This window comes from Oncorhynchus masou, chromosome 21 (assembly GCF_036934945.1).
Source record: "Oncorhynchus masou masou isolate Uvic2021 chromosome 21, UVic_Omas_1.1, whole genome shotgun sequence".
Classification (NCBI taxonomy): Eukaryota; Metazoa; Chordata; class Actinopteri; order Salmoniformes; family Salmonidae; genus Oncorhynchus; species Oncorhynchus masou.
In genome coordinates, this window is record NC_088232.1 from 40,437,920 (window position 1) to 40,450,638 (window position 12,719).

The 12,719-nt window shown below is 46.5% G+C and overlaps 1 protein-coding gene across 1 annotated transcript in view; it reads right to left on the bottom strand.

The window, feature by feature from the left end:
* The window catches only part of LOC135508350 (disks large-associated protein 2-like), a 106,037-nt gene that overhangs the window by 74,647 nt on the left and 18,671 nt on the right, over nt 1-12,719 (bottom strand). Inside the window, exon 2 of the mRNA XM_064928473.1 lies at nt 1,586-1,797. Within this exon, the coding sequence (XP_064784545.1) occupies nt 1,586-1,797 (212 nt within the window). The remainder of the gene's footprint in view (nt 1-1,585; nt 1,798-12,719) is intronic.

Genomic DNA, 12,719 nt, shown 5'->3' on the forward strand with positions numbered 1-12,719 from the left:
CATTCCCCATTCCAAAATGAAGAATGTACTAAGCACAGAGCAGCCTGTTTTGAGAGTGCCAAGAATAGAGTTCATCTAATAGAGCCCTGTACATTAAAAGAGCCTAGCTCAGGCCAGTCATTGTGTTGTACTGGCTGATACAGCAGAATACAATAGGCAGAACAAAACATGAGTTTCTGAAAGTGCTGATCCAGGAGGAGGGTTTTACAATGGAAAATTAATAAAACTGGACTCTCCTGTTATTACTGTCTCCGTATTCAGCCATGAACAAAGAGAGACGAGTGGCTTTGGAGGAGGAGTGAAAGTGACTGTGCTTTGCTCTTGCAGACAGTGGCGCTACTACTTTAACAATCAAATCAGGGAACGATGGAATCGCCAAATACAATTTCATGTTTTTATGTCTGACGTGATGTTTAAATTCAAAACACAATAAAGATTCAACTATAGTGGTGGATCAGAGAATAGTGATTTTCTCATACCTGCTGCTGAAATAATGAAAAAAAAACTTTTAATTAGAGACAAAATTCTAAAACCATTTAGACTGAAAGTCGATGGGCGATGTATTTTACACTGAGACCCACCTTGTAACTACCACATGATCTCATTAAAAGGCCACATTTATATTCCAATATAACTGCTACTGCTCTGCCACATACACTGACAAGGATATGAATGATATATGAGAGTGGCCCAGGGGTGAAGATGGTGAGGAAGTGAGGTAACAAGGAAATGGGTGCAACAATGGGCAAACAAAGCAGCCATTGACAAGGACAATTAACACACCATACAAGGACCAGGAACAGTAGAAGTAAACAGAGGAAATAACTAGTGTGTTCCTTTAAACACTCTGTGGAATGAATTCAAGGCTCTAAACCTATTCCGAAACCACATTTGATAATGATGAGACATTTCTAGGGAAATAACATCAGTGTATCATTTCTGTTTTAACATTTCCTCACTGACATTAATGTAAAGAAAGGTAGATGACTACAATATGCCGTTTTATAATCCAATAACAGCATTGCCTTCGAACAGAGTATGTAAAAAGGCAAACAACAGCATTCTTGCCCAACTTATTGAATCATCTATCTAGGATATGTCTTTTCTTGTGCTATTGTTTCTGTGTTAGAATTCTGCTGGCATCATCCTATCATTTGACAAGTATTGTAATCTAATTTCATGTTAATCTGCTGCATTTGTCATGCCATATTGCTAGGCATTAATGTTGTTGTTTCTGTGACTGTGTCTGCATCATGTCCCATCTAATCCTTTAAAAGCCCATTTCCTCTGCCACAAAGCAACACAACACTACTCTAACGCAACACTAACACAAAACTACACTAACACAACACGGCAATAACACAATTCTCCTCTTTTAGTGTTCCGCTCCAGAATTCATTCACTTTATTCCACAGCGCACACCCATAACAATGTTTTATAAACAATCACACAAAAACCTTTTTGCTATAGAAATCAAATCAAATGTATTCATTCATTTGTACAAGGTTTAGAAGTTGCCCTTATTAACCACAGATCGAGGATCACATCTTTGACATTGCATGCTGGGATACTTTATATGGCCTACCTCTGGGAGTCTAAGAGCGGTCTTTGCATGACATACTTGACCAGGGCGTCTGGCCGGACCGTCTTCACGGGGGAGGTCTTGGGACTGGAGTCAGACTCTCCACTCTCCTCATCACCCATGGCTTTGACGTAACTGCTGCTCCTCATCCTCCGGCAGGGGATCTCATCACCCTTACCCCCCCCTGGGTAACCACTCCACTCATCCTGAGGTACCTGGGGGAGGGCGATAGAGAGGGGGTTAGAGAGAAGGGTTCAGGTGGGGTCTCTATAGGGTGGGAAGTGGCACTAAAACCACGTAAGAGCAGTAGTATGATTGCAGAATATAATGCTATTATAGTATGAGTACTAGAAATACGCAGGTTTACCTTAATGTTTCTTTGGTCCCACTTGTGGTGCCATGTATTTACGTACATCATATTTACTGTAAGTAGGTAGAGTTTATCTTTGAACTGTTACTATTGTTGCATAGACCTGAAAACAGTTTGCCAATATCTGTGCGCTATGTCAGTATAGATGTCGTTCCCTCAAGGTTGCCTGTGTACTCAGAGGCTCTTGGCTCAGCCGTGGTTGTAAAACAGACTGTGTCCTCGATCATGTTTAATGGTAAAGTGAAGGTAGTGAGAGTGAGATTATAGAGGATCAAACAGAATAGGAGATTCATCCACAGCAACCGCCTTTCAACTACATCTCAGGCAAATATAGTTCATGTACATTCCATGTAATATTCTGTTGTCATTCTCTCTCGACAGCTAGTGAGACATAGACAGCTGCATGGCATCATCCCCATTGGAAAGATGTTTGGTTTTCTGACTCAGACTTGTTCCCTTGACTGCAACCTGTTCCCAGATTGAGACTCAAAGCGAGGTATATGCAGCGTGATGGTGCAGTGTTTACCCAAGGTTACAGTACACATCACAAGGCTCCACAATATTGAGAAGCAGCATCAGAGATGTGGTGTCTAGTGCTTACACAGTGTTACATGGTGTATGGTAAATCTGTTTGACATTCCTGTCTGATGGATTACATACTGATGCAAGACGTCTTTAAGTACTACATAAGCCCTGCAAGAGATCTGTTGTAGTTCAGTTGGATAAAATAAAATAAAATACACAGTCATTGATGATGGGCGAGGTGCTGGCTAGCGGAGCAGAACACTTGAAAAAGAGATGCACACTAGAAAGCTCAGATCATTTAATAACAACGTTTGTACAGTTTGTGCTGTTTGTGCTGTCATTCACGTTTCCAAAACGTGCATCTGCAGTGATATTCAAGTAAATGTTTTTTTTTAAGTAGTCCTTGTGCATAAACATGTACGGTTTGTTTAACTTTGCAATCATTGGTTTTGTTTGACATACATTTTAATGTGATAAATCGGAGTTGTTACCATGGAATTGCGCTGATCCAAATGTTCTGAAGATCCCTTCTGGAATTCAAAAGATCAAATGAAAATCATGAGCCGAACACAAAAGTATCATATTCTGGTATTGTGTTTGTATAATGGAATGTGTTGAAAGATTGTGGAAACTATTTGAAGCTGTTCAACAAACTTCTTGCTCATTTAATCGAACTGGTAACATCATGTTGTTCACAAACCCATTAAAATATCACAGGCTCGTTAAACAAACAACCACAAATCTCTCTCTCTCTCTCTCTCTCTTTCTCTCTCTCTCGGTGCATGCTGGGTGTTTTTGGAGTTTGAGTGTTTGGTGTGGGAAGCTCTATCCTAACTAACTTTCTTGATTCTTTTCTTTACATGTTATTTTCTATGGTGGAGGGTTAATGCAATATTTGTTTTTAGCGGTATCCAAAGTTTTCTTTTCAAAGTTAGGGTGGAAGAGGACAGAGTAACTTTCCTGGGGGTTGGAAGGTGTAGTGTGCGCAATGGCTTCTCAGCCTAGCGCGGAGGAGACGCTGTCGATACAGCATGGATTCAGGTGTGTTCCTGAGAACGGAGTTAAGGTGGAGGAGGTTCTGCTCTCTGAGTTTATACATTCTGCTTCTAGAATGAACAAAGCTGTGGTTGTGTTCATGAAAAGGGCTAATTTGGTCGGTAGGCTAATTGCTAGCAGAATATTTGTAAGGGATGTGTTGGTGTCAATTTCACTCTCTCTACCCCTTCAACAAGAGTTGTAGTGGCAAATTTGCCTCCGTTTTACGGATGATCAAATTAGGAAAGAGCTGAGTCGTTTTGGTAAAAGCGGTTTCCGTGTACTGTCAGCAGGTTTTCAGGCAGATGCCGTTAAGCACGTTGTTTCGTTCAGGAGGCAAGTGTTTATGTTTCTGAACAATAATGAGCAACAGCTAAATGTGCATTTTAAAGTGAGGCATGGGGAGGGGCTCTATGCAGGTTTTGCCAGCACAGATAGTCTACGGTGTTTTGAGTGTGGGGATTTGGGGCACAAGAGCTTTGCGTGCCCACATAAAGGCCATAGAAAAGGTGAGGGTACAAGCGCAAGTGGGGAAATCGAGGTCAAAATGCAGGGGGTAAGGAGATGCAGACAGCAGAGGCTGGGCCTAGTCAGTCTAGAGATGGTGGTGTAGATGAGGCTGGGTCTAGTCAGGCTAGAGATGGTGGAGAAGCAGAGGCTGGGTCTAGTCAGGCTAGAGATGGTGGGGTAGCTGAGGCTGGGCCTAGACATGCTATGGAGGGTGGTGTAGCTGAGGCTGGCCCTAATGCTATGGAGGGTGGTGCAGATGATGCTGGGCCTAGTCATGCTATGGAGGGTGGTGTAGCTGAGGCTGGCCCTAGTCATGCTATAGAGGGTGGTGCAGAGGATACTGCGTCTAGTCAGGTTATTCTAGTGGATGAGGAGAGTATAGTGGGGAAGTGTAAGAGATTAGGGAGGGAGGAGGAGGGTGTCAAGAGGAAAAGGAAAAAGGGTGTGGACAAAGGCACCATGGAAATGTTGCCTGTTGCTGTGGGTGAGGCCCTAACTAGAGAGAAAGGGCAGGTGGTCAGGGTGGGAGATAGAGAAGAGGAGGAAAGTGAGTCTGAGGAAGAGGATGAGGAGTTATTTTTTTCAGACTCCTCTTCAATTGGCCCGGAGCTGACAGCTAGTCAACCAGAGGGGTCTAAGTACACATTGAGAGAACTGACAAGGTTCCTGAATGAGACTAAGGGGAAAAAAGTTAATCTTAATCTTTTTTTCCTGATCCTAGAAAGTTTGTAAGATCAGTACAACATGCTATGAGAAATGAGGGGCATGGTGTCCTCTCACCCAGGAAACGGTTTAGGTTGAGGAAGTGGGTCACAATAGTACGTAAAGGTTTACCTTCAGACACTGTTTAAATGTTTAATTTCTTACTGACACTGGGGCTTTTTGAGCTTTGCTATTGGTCTATTTCTCTGCTTGCTTTTCTCCCAATTCTTATGGAGACTCTTCGGGTAGACTTCAATATAAATGGCGCCAGAGATGCGGGAAAGAGGAGTGTGTTGGGTGAATATGTAAAACAAAAAAAAGTACAGGTGTTGTTTCTGCAGGAGACGCATAGTGATGTAGTGAATGAAGTTGATTGGGGGCTCTGGTGGAAAGGGGCAAGTGTGTTGAGCCATGGGACAAATCTTAGTGCAGGTGTGGCAGTCCTTTTTGCACCGGGTCTGGCTGTAAAAATTTGCTCCTCAAAGGAGGTGTGTAGGGGTAGGTTGCTTGTTGTTAAAGCAGAAATTAACAACATGTGTTTTGTCTTTATAAATGTGTATGCGCCTAACGCAGGGAGAGAAAGAGGGGTTCTATTTGGGAGTCTTAGACAGGAACTCTCACAAGTAGCGCCTGAGGAGACGCTGGTGATCGGAGGTGACTGGAACTGTACAATGGATTTTACAAAAGACACAAATGGGGAAGAGCCTCATTCAGTGTCAGTGGGAGTGTTAAGGGACATCTTTAATCAGTTTGACCTAGTGGATGTTTGGAGAACTAAACATCCAAACACAAGACAGTATACGTGGGTGAAGGTTTTTGGGGCTAGGGTGAGTGCAGCTCGACTTGATCGTTTTTACATGTCCAGGAATCAGAGCAATAGGCTGCTGGGTGCTACCATTCTCCCAGTGGGGTTTTCGGATCACCACATAACCATGGCTCGGCTGTCTATTTCACCAGGCCCCGGCAGGCATCTTATTGGAAGTTCAATGTAAAGCTCTTACAAGATGCCACTTTTTGCTCAGGTTTCAGACTTTTGGGAAAGATGGGGGCAGCGAAGAGAGGAGTTAGTCTCTGAGTCAATGGTGGGATGTGGGGAAAGTGCAAATTCGGCTTTTCTGTCAACAGTACACAGCTCTCTCATCCTCAGAGGCTAGGAGAGTATTGGGGGAACTATACAAGGCAATGTAGGCCTCAGGCTAACATACGTAGGGACCTGGGCAGTTTTTTCCAGGTTAAAGCAAAGGGAGCACTTGTAGTCTCCATGCTCATGGATGCTCCCAGCTCCTTCTTCTTTGGTTTGGAAAGACAGAGCAGTGAAGCCAAGGGTATGCATTGTCTACGGCTGTCTGATGGGCTGACCTCTGTGGTGGGGGAGATGCGGGACGGACTGTGGAGTTTTATACTGAATTGTATAGGGCAGAAATGTGTGATCCTATGTGTGCTCAGGTCTTGTTCACCTCCCTATACAGATGGATGAAATGGACATTCCTCTGTTGTCACATGAACTGGCAGAGGCAGTAAGCAGATGTCCCCCGGTCGTGCACCCGGGGTCGATGGACTTCCAGTGGAATTTTACAAAAATTCTGGGGAACAATTGGACAGGATTTCTTTTGCGTGTTGCGAGAATGCGTCGGGGTAGGAGAGTTGCCGATCAGCGGCTCTGACTCTCCTGCCCAAAAAAGGGGACTTGTGTGAACTTAAGAACTGGAGGCCTGTGGCATTACTCTGTCGGACTACATCTTTGCCAAGGTCCTCTCTAACAGACTGAAGTCCCATCTGGACTCTATAATACACAAGGACCAGACATATTGTGTACCGGGATCAATCACGGACAACTTGTTCTTGATTAGGGACATGTTGGACTTGTCGAGAGGTTCTAATGTGAACTTTGGACTGGTCTCTTTAGATCAAGAGAAGGCTTTTGATATGGATCATGATATCTGTTTAATGTCTGTGTTTGGGTTTGGGAAGAGTTTTGTGACCATGCTGGGGCGTCATGTATGGTTAAGGTGGGATCAGTAGGCCAGTCTACTGGCCAGTCTGGGTGAGACGGGGCATTAGTCACCATATTAGATACTTTTATAACTTTTCATTACATTTCATAGTACAACATTTGTCTAATCTTAGAACTTCTTCTTAGCCAGCTACATAGTCTTTGTATCAACGACAATTGCATAATTAGTATTTCGTCGTCCTAACGTATCTGCCCAGCAGCTAGCATATAACATCCACTGTCCACTAGCACTGTAGAAACTATTACACTCAACTGAACACTCGATTAGCGTAGTGTCAGCTAGCTACATAGTTGTCATCCAAGATAATTGTGCAGTTTAGAGTGTGTAGACTTAGAGTGATTATCTTAATTTACCGAGTTAGCAGCCAGCTATTTGTCGTCCTTAACAAATGCTGCTAGCTAGTCACCATACTAGAACTACCCGGTCAACATTCCGCGTCGTTCCACAGGTAGTATCACATTTTCATTTCACTTCATTACAGTACAACGGTTTGATTTGTTTGATCTCCAGCTACATAGCCGTCTTTGTATCTAAGACAATTGTGTAGTCTAGAGCGATTTTCTAGGTTAGCTGGCCAGCTAGTCGTTCTTCTAACGTAGCAGCTATTAGAGCACTGTAGTAACTATTACAGTACAACGGTTTGTTTTGTTTGATCGTAGCTAGCTAGCTACATAGCCGTCTTTGTATCTAAGACAATTGTGTAGCCTAGAGCGATTTTCTAGGTTAGCTGGCCAGCTATTGTCGTTCTTCTAACGTAGCTACCAGCTAGCCCCGAATAGCAGCACTGTAGTAACTATTACAGTACAACGGTTTGTTTTGTTTGATCGATACTACATAGCAGTCTTTGTATCTAAGACAATTAGAGCCTACAATTTTCTAGGTTAGCCAGCCAGCTATTGTCGTTCTTTTAAAGACACTCCTTGCTCAGCCATATTAGCAGACTGTACTATTACACTCGACGGAACGACTCATCGCAGCCACTACCAGCTAGCCTACTCCAGCAGTACTGTTTCATTTCAATCATTTTAGTCAATAAGATTCTTGCAGTCTTAACTTTCTGAACATTCGAGACGTGTAGTCCACTTGTCATTCCAATCTCCTTTGCATTAGCGTAGCCTCTTCTGTACCCTGTTAACTATGTGTCTATCTATCCCTGTTCTCTCCTCTCTGCACAGACCATACAAACGCTCCACACCGCGTGGCCGCGGCCACCTAATCTGGTGGTCCCAGTGGAGTTCACCTCTGGAACTATCTGCGGCCAACAAGGCAGAGTTCATCTCAGTCCTCCCTCCAGTCCATTCCTGGCACTGACGGAAACATAGATCACCACAGATCACTGCTACTCCTACTGCTCAGTGTTCACCATACTGGTGGCAGATCCTCATCTCTCCCAAGTGGTCATTCCATCTATCTATCTATCGCCTCCTTTGAATTCCATGCTGTCACAGTTACCAGCCCTTTCAAGTTCTTATCATTTATCGCCCTCCAGGTTCCCTCGGATAGTTCATCAATGAGCTTGATGCCTTGATAAGCTCCTTTCCTGAGGACAGCTCACCTCTCACAGTCCTGGGCGACTTTAACCTCCCCACGTCTACCTTTGACTCATTCCTCTCTGCCTCCTTCTTTCCACTCCTCTCCTCTTTTGACCTCACCCTCTCACCTTCCCCCCTACTCACAAGTCACCATACTAGATGCTGTTCTTCCACCTCACTGCAACTCCCCTCCAAGTCTCCGACCATACCTTATCCTTTTCCCTCTCGCTCTCATCCAACACTTCCCACACTGCCCCTACTCGGATGGTATCACCATATTCGATCACTCATCTTCCATCCTTTCATCTCTTCCCTCTGCTCATACCTTCTCCAACCTTTCTCCTGACTCTGCCTCCTCACCCTCCTCTCTTCCCTTTCTGCATCCTTTGACTCTCTATGTCCCCATCCTCCAGGCGGCTCGGTCCTCCCCTCCCGCTCCGTGGCTCGATGACTCATTGCGAGCTCACAGAACAGAGCTCCGGTCACCATATCCTTTCACTCCCTCCTCTCTACATTTTCCTCCTCTGTCTCTGCTGCTAAAGCCACTTTCTACCACTCTAAATTCCAAGCATCTGCCTCTAACCCTATCTTTGCCACCTTCTCCTCCCTCCTGAATCCTCCTCCCCCTCCCCCCTCCTCCCTCTCTGCAGATGACTCAGTCACATCAAGTCAAGATACTCCCTACCCTGTGCTCTGACCTCTTTCTCCCCTCTCTCTCCAGATGAAATCACTTCTTGTGAGTCACCCTATACCCTCCTCTCTCCTCCAGACCATTTCCGGGGACCTTCTCCCTTACCTCACCTCGATCAACTCATCCCTGACCGCTGGCACCATACCCCTTAAGATACACTCGATCCCTCCGATGTCACAACTACAGACCAGTATCAAAACTCTTGATAGCTCTCCCGCTATCTCTCTCAGAATGACCTTCTTGATCTCAGTCAGGTTTCAAGACTAGTCATTCAACTGAGACTGCTCTTCTCTGCATCACGGAGGCGCTCCGCACTGCTAAAGCTAACTCTCTCTCCTCTGCTCTCATCCTTCTAGACCTATCGGCTGCCTTCGATACTGTCAGATCCTCCTCTCCACCCTCTCCGAGTTGGGCATCTCCGGCGCGGCCCACGCTTGGTTGCGTCCTACCTGACAGGTCGCTCCTACCAGGTGGCGTGGCGAGAATCTGTCTCCTCGCCACACGCTCTCACCACTGGTGTCCCCCAGGGCTCTGTTCTAGGCCCTCTCCTATTCTCGCTATACACCAAGTCACTTGGCTCTGTCATAACCTCTGGTCTCTCCTATCATTGCTATGCAGACGACACACAATTAATCTTCTCCTTTCCCCCTTCTGTGACCAGGTTTCTCTGCATGTCTGGGTTCAGTGTGGATGACGGATCACCACCTCAAGCTGAACCTCGGCAAGACGGAGCTGCTCTTCCTCCCGGGGAAGGACTGCCCGTTCCATGATCTCGCCATCACGGTTGACAACTCCATTGTGTCCTCCTCCCAGAGCGCTAAGAACCTTGGCGTGATCCTGGACAACACCCTGTCGTTCTCAACCAACATCATGTCCCGTTCCTGTAGGTTCATGCTCTACAACATCCGCAGAGTCTGCCTCACACAGGAAGGTCCTAATCCAGGCACTTGTCATCTCCCGTCTGGATTACTGCAACTGCTGCTGGCTGGGCTCCCTGCCTGTGCCATTAAACCCCTACAACTCATCCAGAACGTCTGGTGTTCAACCTTCCCAAGTTCTCTCACGTCACCCCGCTCCTCCGCTCTCTCCACTGGCTTCCAGTTGAAGCTCTCCGCTCAAGACCATGGTGCTTGCCTAGGTTGGTTCCAGGCTCTGATCAGGCCCTACACCCAAGCAAGGGCACTCTTCATCCACCTCTGGCCTGTTCCCTACCATTGAGTCTTCCCGCTCAGCCCAGTCAAAACTGTTCTGCTCTGGCCCCCAATGGTGGAACAAACTCCCTCACGACGCCAGGACAGCGGAGTCAATCACCACCTTCTGAAACCCCACCTCTTCAAGGAATACCTAGGATAGGATAAGTAATCCTTCTCACCACCCCCCCTTAATGATTTAGATGCACTATTGTAAAGTGGCTGTTCCACTGGATGTCAGAAGGTGAATTCACCAATTTGTAAGTCGCTCTGGATAAGAGCGTCTGCTAAACGACTTAAATGTAAATGTAAATGTAGACAAGGATGCCCTCTATCTGGGCAGCTGTACACACTAGCCATTGAGCCTTTTTTAGGACTGCTACGCAGGAGACTGCGGGGAGTGTGCTGGACAGGCATGGATGTGGTGACAGGAATAGCAGTCTCAGCATATGCAGATGATGTTTCTGTGATGGTTAGGGATGGGCAAGATATGCAGGAACTAGAGACCAGTCTGAAGGTGTACTTCATCAGCTAAGGTAAACTGGGGAAAGAGCAAAGCTCTGTTATGTGGGGCATGGGGGGATAGGGCTCCTCCTCTGCTTCCAGGGGTTTGCAGTGGGGTTGTGAAGGGCTTAAAGTGTTGGGGGTGTACCTGGGCTCGGAGAGGTGGGTCAGCAAGAACTGGGAGGGGCTGTCACAGGCAGTGGTGTCAAGACTGGCCAGGTGGAGGTGGCTCCTGTCCCAAGTGTCATATAGAGGGAGGGTGCTGATAATCAACAACCTGGTGGCATCTTCCTTATGGCATAAACTGGCTGTCCTCATCCCCCGCCGGTCTGCTTGCAGACCTGCAACGCAAGCTGGTGGACTTCTTTTGGTCGGGACATCACTGGCTGAAGGCAGCAGTTTTGTACATGACCGTCCACGAAGGAGGACAGGGCCTGGTGGAACTGGAGAGCAGGATGGCTGCTTTCCGACTAAAGGCGGTGCAGAGACTGCTGTACCACACTGATGTTGGCTGGAGGGAACCAGCATGCGCTGCTGAGGAGAGCTGGCGGATTAGGGTTGGACCGGCAGCTGTTCCTCATGAAGCTGGAGAGGCTGAGTACAGCAGGTCTCTCAGAGTTTTACTCTGCGGTGCTGAGGGCCTGGCAGCTGCTTGGAGCCTGGGCAGTGGGTGTGGGAGGAGCCTATCTTCCACAACCCAGCCATCCCTTTGAGATCGGTTCAGTCGGCCACCCTGCAGAGGCAACTGATGGCAGGGGTTTACAAAGGCTGGGTGACCTGAGACTGCTGGGAGAGGAGGGTGGAAAACCCGGAGATCTTGGCGCAACAAACAGGAATAACGTCTCTTAGGCTGCTGGAGAGATTCCTGGAGGAGGTCCAGGAGGCACTGTCTGAGCCGGTAAGGGGGTGTTTGAGAGGCCAAAGGGAGAGGGGCCACCAATGTTCCCGCCACTGCAGGTGACGGCAGAGACTGGGGACTGGCAAGGGGGTCTGGAGGACTTGTTAGATTTTAACACTCCGAGGATGTGGGAGGTAAAGCCCTCTACAACCTCTGCGTTAAGGTAAGGAACATTAGAAGCCTAACAGGAGTGAAGGCACATCAGTGGCAGGGGGTATGTGGGGCGGAGAGTATGGTGGGTTTTAGATGGAGGGCGCTCTACAAACCCCCAGTACCAAAGAGGTCAGGGGACCTCCAGTGGAGGGTTCTTCATGGAGCCCTGGCCACTAACAGCTGGTTGGCACCCGGGAATTGGGCAGGGGTGTCCTTTCTGTCAAATGATAGAAACTGTAATTCATGTGTTTTCTGTGTGCACCAGGTTAATGCCATTAATGTCTCTGTTGGAATGTCTGTGTGACAGGTTGGGGGTGGTTTTTGCTGTTGGGATGTTTATAATGGGATACAGGTATTCGAGTAAGGAGAAAGAAAAATGTGTTTTGTTGAATTTTTTGTTTGCTCAGGCAAAGTTAGCTATTTGGCTAACAAGGAGGAACAGGGTCAAAGGTGGGGGATAACAGACCCTTTACTACTGTTTAATGGGATGGTCTCTGCGCGCCTTAGGGTTGAGTTTGAGTTCTATAAAATGATCAAATGTGTGGAGATGTTTGAGGAGATATGGTGTGTTGGGGGGCTGTCTGTATTGCTGGGGAAGATGATTTGGATATACGGTTGTAGGAGAGGGTTTTTGTGTTTTTGTTTTTTGTGGTGATTTGTATCATGTGGTAGATGGAAAGATGAGTATGGTACATGTATGCAGTACAGGATATATTTTTATTTTTTTATTTTAGGAGGGGGGGGGTGAGTTTTAAATGAATTGAGAATATTTCAATAAAGAAAGACCAAAAGTCAAAAGTCTCTCTCTCTCTCTCTCTCAGTTTTGTGTTACTTAAAAAGTAACTACATCAGGAACTGAGTCAGGAACTAAGCCTCTCACACAAGCAAACATACACACACATGGCTAGGGGGATTGCTGAAGTATATATTAGTGGTGTGTGTGCGCGCGTGCCTGAATGTGTGTGCATGACGCTGTACTTCAAATACAATTATTTTTTTCCCTGTACATTGA